Genomic DNA, 12,178 nt, shown 5'->3' with positions numbered 1-12,178 from the left:
ATTTTCTAACTGGATGGAGGCACGTAAAAAGGAGTTGCTTTGGGATTATATGTGTGGATTGAGGGTGTGCAGGGGACACAGAGCAGAGGGGCTTACGTAAATTTAGACGCTGAACAAAGGCCACAGTGTCCCAGGTAGAGCTGCTGGGAGGGCCAACTTTCTGAGCCTTGTAAGGTGGCAGCAGCAGGCTGGGGTGTGGCAGTCTTGGAGAGGCAGGATGAGGGTGGCTTGGACCTCACATTCAGACACAGCTAGGTTTTAAATCTCTGCTCTGTCACTTAATAGCTAGACAAATTATTTAATCTCTGGTTATCCATTTTTCCATCTGGAAAACTGGAATGATGCTATTTCCCTTCTCAAGCTGTTGGGTTAAATGAATGAATAATTCATTGCCAGTTGCTGAGCATATCGCCAGGGGCTTGAGAAATAGAAATATCCTTCTCCATTCTGTTTTTAGGGGCGTGGATGAGCTCAGAGGCTTCGAGACCTTTTACCGTCTCTTTCCTGTTGACTCCAATTTCTATGCCTCAATCTTCTCTTCTCAGGATGTGGCCAGGTTCTACGTGTTCCAAAGGGTCAGATTTTGTTGGAGAGCTACCCCCTGAATGCTCACTGTGAGTGGACCATTCACGCCAAACCTGGATTTATCATCCAACTCAGGTAAGGGGCTGCGGTCAGAATTATGGAACCTGAGGTTTGAGGAAGTGCAGTAACAAAACCAAAGGTCCTGGACCCTAGTAATCAGGGCTAACCATCTACATTTTATTCTTGAAAGCAGAAAATGTATATTAGAGCCTTTCTGTTTACCTCTTAGTGATTTTGTGGGATAAGGCCTGGGTAAGACGACCACCAATTAAATGCTTGTCCTTCACTGACTGCAGACAGTGGGGCTCAGGTGACGATGACCCCAGGAAGACACCAATATGTCAGAACACAGCACTGAGAGCAACCTGCCCACCCATAACCTTGACCAGGTCACCTAATTCACTTAGTACTGGCTGGATTCTATGGAAGGGGAGGAAATAAGGCCGGGCCTAACCTTGAAGGACTTTGTTCTCTAGATTGGGGTTTATGTTTGTCACAGCTTCTTTCATTGCTGTTCTCAGAAAGCAACCAGCGCCTCCACAACCAATAAGCCAACCAGCGCCTCCACAACCAATAAGCCAACCACCGCCTCCACAACCAATAAGCCAACCACCGCCTCCACAACCAATAAGCCAACCAGCGCCTCCACAACCAATAAGCCAACCACCGCCTCCACAACCAATAAGCTGATTCTTTCATTTCTGTGGACGATAAGCCGTTCATCCTATGGAACGTTGGGGTCCACAGAAATGTTTAATTCATGCCATGGACCCAGTTGTAACTAGAGATAAATAACACAAGTGCATCCTGCTTTGTGAGAACTGTTCACTGCTGCATCCAGGAGCCTGGAACAGGACATGGTACACACGACAGGTGCTCGATAGACCCTTCCTGCATAGATAAAGTTGAAAGATCTGCTCCCTGTTGCCAGTGTTTCTCCTCTCTCCTGGCAGACACCTCTAGTCTTCCTCTTTAGTAAAGCAGAGTGGCCCACTCAGCCCAGGACTTTTAGGGACGTTGTCCACCTAGCTCTTCCCTTTTCTAACTCATGGAGATGTTGGCGGTGATGGAAATCTCTAATCTTCTAGAGCACAGGCTTCCAGTCGGTGTTTTCTGGGTGGATTGATGCACCCAGAGGTTCCCTTATGTCAGCTGGCTCCTCGATGGCACTCTGTTGTGCAGGAGGGGCAACACGGTACCCCACATCGAGAGGATCCAGAACTCAGGTCCCTTTCCCAACCCGCGCATCAAAGCCACCCTTTAGTTGCTGGTCTTCTTGTTCCCTGAGGTCCTGGGGTTAGGATTAAGGTTCAGTAAATGAACTTTCCTAGAGGAAGTTCAAGAAGCAAGTGAGAGGCTACACCATTCTGCTGAATGGGCTCCAGGCTGGATCTTCCAGTGTGATAAGGACAGTTTTGGATGCCACAGGCTAATTTTTCAGCAACTCAGGGACCAGGACAAATGGTCCCCTGGGACAAATGTCCCAGGACAAAAGCTCTCCAGAGGCCTCTGGAGAGCTTCTCCAAGACCCAGGATGAAAAGAAATCAGCTCCCCCTCCCCAACTCCACCAACCAAAAATCCAAAATGTTGGAGGGGTTGAGAAGTGCATCACCTGCCTAGGAAAGGGTCCTAGGAAGGCACAGAAGTATATAGGTTTCTTCCCTGCAAACCTGGACCTGCTGGCCAGGGATAATTATAAGGATGGAAATACTCTGCAGCCTAGTGTCCAGCCCCAAAGCTGGTCGTCATCCCTGGTGTTCCCTTTTCCATCGCCTACCACAGCCAGGTCACCAGAGAATCTATTTACTCAGCTGTAAAATAATCTCGTCTGTCCACTGTCTCTACTGCCAAAATTCTACTTTGAACTGCCACCAACTCTTACCTGGATCCTCTCGTGGCCTAATTGGCTTCCCTGCCTCCACTTTTGCTGGCTCTGCCATCTACTCTCTTCAGAGTGGCTGGAGTGATCCTTTAAAATCCTCTCTCAAATTATCATTCTGTTGGTGAAACCTTCCAGTGGTTTCTCTCAAGCTTGGAATAAAATTCAAACTCCTCACCATACAAAACGTCTCCTGCTCTCCTCTCTGACCTTCCTTCACACCATTCTCCCAGGTATGCACTGCCTGGCAGCATAGCATCCCTGCCTCCTTTCATTTCCTCAGAGATGCTCATGACTACCTCAGGGCCTTTGTACTTACAGATTTCTCCTGCCTGGACCACTCTTCCCCATGACCTGCACATGGCTGGCTCCATTTCATCAGTTAAGTGTCTACCCTTGACCATGTATGTAGAAAGCTTACCCTCCCAGTCACTCTCAGTGCTCTTACCTGCTCTGTTTTTCTTAGGACTTAACACTCTCTGGAATCCCCTTGTTTTCTGGTTTCCTTGCTTATTTTCTGTCCCTCAAATCAGAACTCATGAGGGCAGGCACTGTGTCTACTAGGGAAGTTGCCGCACTTTCAGCACCTGGAACAGCGCCTGTCACAGTGCAGACCTGCCATAGATGCATTGAATAAGGAACACATGAGTGAATGTAAATGCAGGTTGCAGTGTCTCGTGTTTCAGTTTCAGAAAAAGCTGTGATCTCGGTTTGGTGGTGGCCTTGCCCCCCCCCACCCCCGCCACATCCCTTCCCCCTTTTCAAATTAAGACACCAAAGCCCAGAGAAGCAAGGGATTGCTCAAGGCCGGCAGTGAGCTGGTGTGGCCAGATCCTTAAAACTATAGCAAGTTGCACACATTATGATGAGTAGGACTTACACTCCCGTACAAAAGGTTTTGTGATAAAAATTTCTGAAAAATAAACACTAGCCATACTCAGTGATCATTCCTTTTTTAAATAAGATCTTTAAGATCATTTACAATATCCTGATTGTTCTCTAATTCTGGCACATGGAGTTTTTGCCCAAGGTGATAGAAGTGGCACTGGTCTGAACTTTTCAGGTGGCAGTTCTGAGTTCTCTGTCTATTCCCACTTCTCCAGAATGTGAGGAAGAAGATACAGATGTACATTTTGTGAACTTGATAACTCAGGCATTCCCTTGGAATCTTCTGAAAAGTTATCTTTTCCTCTCTTGCCTTGGTGTGTATCTGCCTCTTTTCTTACCTCTTGGAAATGAGAGCTTAGGGTTTTATCTTCTGCTTTTTTGATCCATTGCACCCCAATATTTCCAAACCCAAGATCCCTTTGAGGTAATCAAAGATATGTCTCTTTCAATTCTGAAATTTTGATATGATGCTACTCTTTCTACTCTTTGGGGCAAGAGTTATTGTTACCAAGAGGATAATTATCTTCTGATCCTTCCATCAGACAGAAGAGTATGCATGCAGAGAGTTTTTTCCTTTACTTGGTCTTTAAGATAACATATACTCTATCACTCTCCAATTGTAAAATTGAAGTATCCATTTTATCACCTACTCAACAACATTTGTTTATTGTCTCTACATGCTAGGCACTGCATTAGGCACTAAGCAAACAGTGATGGAGTAGGACAGATGCCACACCCTGCCCTTAAGGAATTTGCAGTCTAGGGGAGCTAGGGGAGCAGACAGGCATGCATGTGTGCACACACACACTCACAAAGTCAAGGAGATAAATATGAGAAAGTAAAATGTCTATACACATTATGACAAAAACAAGGGCTCTCCTTTAGAAAGAGTTGTCAGGGAAGCCTCTTTAAGGAGAGAATATTTTAGCTGAGCTCTGAGTTTAGGAAGGAACCAGCCATGCAGCCTGGGAGGAGCAGTGCCCCTGAACGGGGAGCTGGTGTGTGCAGAGGTTCTCGGAATGAACTGTGCTGCCCCTGCACCTGGCATGCGTCCACACACCTGTGCATGGTACACCTGCCCACACACATGGAAAGAAATGCAGCTGCTCGCAAGTCCTCCAGGGCCACGGTTCTCTCAGATCAGGGCATAGCTCCTCTCTTCCGGAGGCCTGCTTATCATCTGGCCTTGAACTTGCCCAGGGCGGGTGGAAGGATTCTTCAGGGCCTCACCTGACTCCTGTTCTCACCCTCTCCTCCTCCAGGATTGTCATGTTGAGCCTGGAGTTTGATTACATGTGCCAATATGACTATGTTGAGGTCCGCGACGGGGACAGCAGCGACAGCCAGATCATCAAGCGTTTCTGTGGCAATGAGCGGCCAGCTCCCATCCGAAGCACGGGCTCCTCACTCCACATCCTCTTCCACTCAGATGGCTCCAAGAACTTCGACGGCTTCCATGCCATCTTTGAGGAGATCACAGGTAAAGGCCAGAGAGAGAAAGGCCAAATTTTATTTTATTTTAGCATTTATTTTTTGGCCATGCCCCACGGCATGTGGGATCTTAGTTCCCCGACCAGGGATTGAATCCACACCCCCTGCAGTGGAAACACGGATTCATAACCACTGGACCTCCAGAGAAGTTCCCAAATGTCACTTTTTATGGCTGCGCTCTAGATAAACATTCCTTTCTGTGTATCCCACTCCTTCCTGCCCAGCCTTGTTAAAACCCCACCCTCTGGGTTCTCAGAAATGACCTGCACATTGAGAAGGTAGAGAGAAATGGCAAGGGGTGTTTCAGAAACACTCACCAGAACCAGAACTAGGAATTCTTACTTCTCCTTCTCCTGTAAAGCTGCTGTGGTACAGATAGATCAGGTCACTTGTCTATGGTTGCACAGCTCTAGAGATGGAACTAGGAATCTGCACAGTTTGGCTCTGGAGCTCCTGTTAGGGGCTCTCATGGTTAAGAGAGTTAGCTTTGGTCCCTGGCAGATTAAACCATATGGCTTAGATAAGTTCTACTGTTCTGGGCCTGAGTTTCCTAATCAGTGAATAAGGGCGTGACCCTAGATCCTGCTCCGTTAAGGAGTCTCTGGGAGACAGAACAGATGAAGAGCTGAGCAATGTCTGGTGCAGAGGAAACCCTCAGTAGCCACCCTGCCCCAGGCGTGCCCTGAGCCTCCTTTGTCATCTTTCAAATAATTGTTCCAAGTCTGACACTACCTGGGAAATGCCACTCACTTTATGAGGAACTCTGCGTCTGACTTCACCTCCTGTCCTGTCAAATGAGGAAGTAGCATTTGGCCAAAATGAACAACGGGCTCAGTGCTAAGGAATCACCCCAGATCTTTTTTACTCCTTGGAGATGGGATTGCATCAGGTTTTACAAAATAAACTCCAGCTTGAAATATTTATTTTTTGAAACAAATAACTGAATTTAAGAAATTGCAATGGCCTTTTGACCATTCAAGCTCCCTTATGGAAGGTCTGATACGGATATCTCAGGAACGGAGGTGGGCGGAGGTGGAATCAGCCTTTCTTTAGCCTCACCCATTCAGCAAAACCAGCAGACACCTCACCCTCTCCACGTGGTCCCCCTGAGAACGTTCTGCCAGGGCCTCCGGCGGTTGCTCCTATGAGCTGTGTGCTGACTTCCTCCCAGGACGTGTGTCTCCTATGCAGACTTGCAGGGCCTGGGAGCTCTAGAGGCTTTTGCTGCTACGCTGTGGTCAGCCTGCGGCTCAGTCCTTGCCCCTCGGTGCCGCCCTGCCAGTCAAGGCTGAGATCTGTCTGGGGGTGTTCATGGCAGTCAGAAGTTGGGGGCAGAGGCGGCTCACCAGCTTGTGACCCTGTGTCTGAGGGAAGGGTCAGGAGGGTCTCTTCCTCACTCTCCCCTGGAGGACTCTGGTCTGTGTGATCTTCCTGTTCCTCAGGCACCTGGTGTGACCCACCTGCAGTCTTTATTTCCTGCCTAAAGCCCCCTTCCCATTCCTGCACGTCATGTCCCATCCCCGGAGGCCCTGTCAGATTTCTCCTGCCCTGTTAAGCCTTTTCCCTTCTTCCAATGAGCTGTGGCTTTGCCCTTTTCTGAATGTCTTCTAGCACTTTATCTCTTTTCTGACACTCACTGAATCAAACTTCAGGTTATAGTCACTGCCGACTCTTCTTCACAAAGCTTTGTCCTGATGAGCAGGCTCTCCTGTTCGTCTTTGTATCTCACCAGCGCCTTCCACAGAGCCAGCGCTCGATTCAGGCTTGCTGCACTTGGCCTAGCCATGTATTTCTACACCAGGGTAAATGAAGGTGGGGTTAGTGGGAAACAAGCAGACTAGTGTTTCCCAAAGTGTTCTCTGTAGAAAAATGGTCCCCAGGACACTCTGTGAAATGCAGTCTCTCAGATCAAATAAGCCTGTGAAAGGTAGAATGTTATGTGCATTCTTAGAAATTCACAATGCACATTAGAACGTGGAATGTGCTGAGAAGTTCTGCAGTGCGGAAACCTGGTGAATTATCATTTAACCCCAGTAGCATTTCCCCACCGTATCTGAGACCATTAACTCTCAACACGTCAAGGGACTACTGTTTACAGAATGCATGTTTGGAAATTCTTGAGTACCCTTTCACCAGTGTCATGAAGTCGTCTTCCAGTTCCTTTCCCCCAGTACCCCGGATGCTGCGCTTCCTTGAATAAAAGATGATGTGTTAGCCAAGCCTGCTCTCTCCCCATAGGAGCCCCCATGGGAGGGGTGAAGCTTGCTTCTGCTTTAATTATGTGGTGCACTCATGTGTGTTGTCCTAGACTAGAGGTGTCTGAAGCAGACTTCCAGGGCTTGGAAAACATCAAATAACATCAGCAGCATTTGATTAGTGAGTAGCTGTTTTAGGCAATCTTGAAACAGTGTTAACATGATTTCAATAAAAGGACTTTAAAAGACAAGTGAGAGGCTGTGATCAGGACTCCAGGCTTGAATGAAGGGCTCACGCACAGGGGCACTGAGAGCAATTGCCTTCTCTCTTACAGCGTGTTCCTCGTCCCCTTGTTTCCACGATGGCACTTGCCTCCTCGACAGCACCGGATCTTACAAGTGTGCCTGCCTGGCGGGCTACACCGGGAAGCACTGTGAAAATCGTGAGTTTGCCTGCAGAGTGGGAGTGAAGGCGTCACGTGGGGCTGGCATGGAGAGGGTCTGGGGAGTGTTGTTCCCTGGTGTCTACATGGTCTGTCCAAGATAACAGGTAACATGGACTCTCCCATTGAGTGAATCTCAAGAGGGCTGGGATCCCTCTGGGTCAGAATGTCTGGAACCACCCCAGTTTGCCCTCACCTGCTGCAAATACTGCTTAGAAATATCTATCTTAGAAAGATACGCCTTCAGTGGCCGCAAATAGCATCCAGTACTCAAACACACTGAGAAAGAGTTAACAGTAGAAAGCTACCATCATACACGCTCCTGAGGCCTGGAGTCTGAACTCCCTCTCCATCCCATGGTCTGAATTTTGGAGACATGCTCCAGGGCACCATTCACTGTGTTTCTGTGCAGTCTGAAGCCCTGCATTGAGGATGGTAAAGATATAGGATAACTATGAGCCCCAGATTCCCGGGGACAGTTTATGCGTTTTGTCTATGTCTAGTTATTATAGCATACTCTCATACTCAAGTGTCCTGAGTGGATGACAAAGTACAGTGATCATCTTATGATGATCTGACCAGGTTACATGAGTCACAGGCAAAGCAACATTTTATTGACAGACTACTAAGCACTGAGGTCTATGGGAATGCAGAAGAAAGCATGTCTTGCTGTTCTCTGAAGGACCTTATCCCGACTTGTGAGCTCAGCTCTGTGCTTCTCTGGTAATTCTTGAGCAGGTCTGAGAGGCGATGGGGCTGTGAGGGTGGTATAGCCCAGAGGAGTCATAGAGGAAAGAAGTCTACCAGCCATGGCAGTCCACATATCATTCTCTAGGATGGTTCCCTTTCTGCCCTTGCCACTCGAGTCCTCACCGCCTCCTGCCTGAGCCATATCCTGGCTGTCCCATTGGGTCACCCACACTTTCTTGCAGACAGAAGTCAAACAAATGACTTACTCCAAAGCAGGTAGGAGTTTCCCATTCATGTTTTTGAAAGGCAGAACGTGACTCTTGTGTGCTATTGGACTCAAACTTTTGCCAGAGGAGAGAAACTAGAACATGTATCTGATATGGCAAATCCTTATCTGATAATGGTGTCTGATATGGCATTGCCCTTGGGAAGGGTACACACAGGCCAATGCATATGGCAGTGTCAGGCAGCACCCAGCCCAGTGGGGTGGTGCCCAGGACTGTGCCATTGGCAGAAAGGAACGAAAACACTATGACCAGAAATCAACTATCAAGGGTCTTTGGTAATCAGGAGCCTGTCTGTGCATGACAAGTGGTCCTAACGGAAGTTTGAGACCTAAAACTGGTATCCCACACCGCAGCTGTCACATGGATGAAATGAGCAGAACAGGAGGAGTCAGCGTTTGGGGGAAAGCAAAGGAGGGCAGCTAATGACCTAGGGAGGGTTCCCCCTAAGCAGATCCTGACGTGGGAACGTGTGTACAGATGACATGTCAAGGACACGTCCTCCAGGAGAAGCTGGTGAGGGAGTGGGGAGGCTGGACCGGAAGGGAAGGAAGCCAAGCAAAGGCGTGATTTCGGGCAAAATCCCAGCCCGAGTGTTAACAGGCAGTGGAATCTGGAATGGAATGCACATCTCAGAGTGTGTCCTGGCTTTAACGCAAGACAGCTGGGCTTTCCTATCCCAAGTGCAATTGGCGATTGGCTAAGGACTGCCTTGGGCAAGTAGGACGTGCTTACCTTTCTGTGCATGTGCCAGGGTGGTTCCAGTAACACTCGAGCAGTGGAGTTGGTTGGTGCAGGCCACTGGAAGTAAAACAGTAGATTGGGTGGGGGAGGGGACGTAAGGGGCATCCAAGGACAGAGCCCCAGCAGCCTCTGCTGCTGTCACTTCTGACTGGCATGCTCAGGTTACTCTGGGGTCATCCTAGATATAAGAGACCTGGTGTGACAACGTTCTATAAAGTTCACGCATTTTCGGTTAATTTCGTGACTTTTCCTTGCAAACAGCGCATGAAGCCAGTGTCGGGAGTGTGTCCTTGAGTGTACATTTCATTCTACTTAACACACCCGTTGCTTTGGGCGTCTCAGCTGACCTAAGTGTGATTATGCCGGATTCTTAGAAAATTATGTTCTGCTTTGTGGTTCTTGTCTCGTTCAAGTTCTCTGTGAGGCGTACAAGGTGGAGAAAAGAAGTGTTGCTTTCCCTTTGTTTCAGGAATTTGTAGATGGAGTGATTGTGGAGTCTTGATAATGACCAATCATGAGTGCTACCCTTTAGATGCAGAGGGGTACCAAAAAGGAAGCCCTAAATTCTTGACAAATTAACTTTACCATATTAGGGCTTTGATTAACAAAGGCAAAATTGGAGAAAAGTAAAACATTACCAAATTAGTTGAAATACCTGTAAGAAGCTGAGTCAAATTGGGGAAGGGAAGTGGAGCAGAGGGAAGGAAATTGGTCCAAAAGTTTTGACTAGAATATTTATGAGTAGCTTTTGAGTGAAAAACGGACTTCTAGGCATTATTACTCTATCCAGAAAAAAAACCAGAACAAAACAAATAAACATGATGAAAACGAATGTAAACGACGTCATTATGAGCTGAGTCATAACTTGATTCATGAACTGTCTCAAATCCCTTTTGGTCTCAAGTCATTTTTGGTTTCAAAACATCAGCGTAGATGGACAAGAGAATTCTTTCTAGCTACTTTTCAAAACGTTGTTCAAAAACCATAATTCTCTTAGTACCCTGTAGTTGAGATTGGGGGAAGATACTGGTGGTAGATATCTGATAAGCCATTTGCTGGCAGCAACGTGGGGGTGGTGGTTTAATCCCTAAGTCATGTCTGACTCCTGTGACACCATGGACTGTAACCCACTAGGCTTCTCTGTCTGTGGGATTTCCCAGGCAAGAATACTGGAGTGGGTAGCCATTTCCTTCTCCAGGGGATCTTCCTGACCTAGGGATCAAACCCACGTCTCCTGCAGTGCACCGAGTTTTTGTTTTTTTTCACCACTGAGCCTCCAGGAAAGCCTTGGGGGACCAAATGTTTGATAATTTTCCATAAGATTTAGGTCTGTTTTTCCATTTTAGAATATTCACCATGAATTCCAACTAACTCAATAAGGGAATCATCACAATTGTAACAGTTTACCTTGTAATTTCTGAACAAACTTTAACCATTTTTCCAGAAAAAAAAAAAAAGAAAAAAAAAAAAACTTTATCATAGGTATATCAAAAAGCTGAAAATACCTCCCTGGAGGAAATTCTTTCAAAATTAATAAGAAACTGAAGCATTCTAGGATACTCTAAATTCTAAAATGCCCATATTGGACTAGGCATATGTTTTTAAAAAATGACTTTTAAAGCAGCAAAACAAATATTAATGAGAATTCCGTCTTTTGTTTATGTAGCACCAAATCTGACAAGGGGAAATCATTTCATGGATGATGCGTTAATGTGCTACTCTCCTAAAGGTTTTGTGGGAAGGTAGATGATCCTTTAAGCAAATGAAGGATTTGAAGTACAGGGCTTAAGACACTAAATTGGTCGAATTCAAGACCAGAGGCCAGAATTCCACACTTCCCACCCTGTTTACAATCTCTCAGACACCGTTCTCACCACCTGGCTTGGTGAGACTACAGATGATGGATTGATTAGCTCTGGTTGGCATCCTGTCTTATCAAGTCCTCTCAGAGGACTTCTCTTCCCAGGTAAGACCCACCTGTCTCTCTTCTCTAGAAAGTCCCAATTAACTGTCTCTTGATATGAGTTATTCTCTTTATTTTCCTTGTGTGTGTTTATGTCCGTGAGTGGGAATAGAATTGAAACAGATTTTCTGCTTAATTACAGAAGAAATATAGACTTGTAAAAATAATCAAACAGTACAGAGGTGTATAAAATAAAAAGAACATTATTTTCCTTGAACAATCCTGGTTGCCAGGGTTAGCAACTTGATGAGGATCCTTCTAAACTTTTTTCTAAGGCGTGCAAACCTAGGCAGTCTATATGTCATTACTTGAAACCAGTGGTTCTCATCTAGGGGTGATTTTGTCCCAGATTTTTGATCTGGGGCAGGACCAGGGGACTTTTGGAAACTGGAAACTTTTTTGGTTGTTGTAACAGCAGGAGGGGAGGCTGCCCCTGGCATTTGGTGGGTAGAGGCCAGAGATGCTGCAAAACCCCCCAAGACACACAGGACAGCCCCACAACAAAGAGCTGTTTGGCCGACAGGTCAGTAGTGCCAAGACTGAGAAACCTGGTTTCAAGCAAAAGTGAATTTAAAGCATACATACAATTTTTCAACTTTTTGCCTTCAGTGTTCATATCATAGACATTTTCCCAGGTCAATCCATGTTGGTCTCCCTCTTGGGAGAAAAAAATGATTGCTGGAGGACTCCATTATATGAATGTCTATCCAATCATATAATCATTCCATCGCTTAAGATGGACTTAATGTCATTTTTAATATTCTCACTATTATGAAAAAGGCTGAGATGAATAGCCTCACATATTTCTTTGTTCACATGCAAAGGTGTTTTGTAAAAAAATTCCTAGATGTCGAACTGTTAGTCCAAAGGTTACCTGTATTTAAACTTTGGAGAGCTGTTGCCAAAGTGGTCACCAAAAGTCACTTTACCAGCTTACGAGACAAGCCATTATAAACACCAGTCCTCAAAATAAGAATTAGAACATGCATGTCAGCAGCTCAGTCTATGCTTGTCA

The 12,178-nt window shown here is 46.3% G+C and overlaps 1 protein-coding gene across 5 annotated transcripts in view; it reads left to right on the top strand.

Annotated features, from left to right (window-relative positions):
• PAMR1 (peptidase domain containing associated with muscle regeneration 1) overlaps positions 1 to 12,178 on the top strand; it is an 80,545-nt gene that overhangs the window by 45,023 nt on the left and 23,344 nt on the right. For all 5 annotated transcript variants that reach the window (XM_086338658.1, XM_086338663.1, XM_086338662.1 and 2 more), the window contains 3 exons: positions 546 to 660; positions 4,616 to 4,833; positions 7,375 to 7,482. In XM_086338658.1, coding sequence (XP_086194784.1) covers positions 546 to 660; positions 4,616 to 4,833; positions 7,375 to 7,482 — 441 coding nt within the window. The remainder of the gene's footprint in view (positions 1 to 545; positions 661 to 4,615; positions 4,834 to 7,374; positions 7,483 to 12,178) is intronic.

This window comes from Bos grunniens, chromosome 15 (assembly GCF_055505025.1).
Source record: "Bos grunniens cultivar Pamir isolate PY7600 chromosome 15, Bosgru_T2T1.0, whole genome shotgun sequence".
Lineage (NCBI taxonomy): Eukaryota > Metazoa > Chordata > Mammalia > Artiodactyla > Bovidae > Bos > Bos grunniens.
The sequence above is the reverse complement of the archived record's forward strand: the minus strand, read 5'-3'. Positions and strand labels throughout refer to the sequence as shown.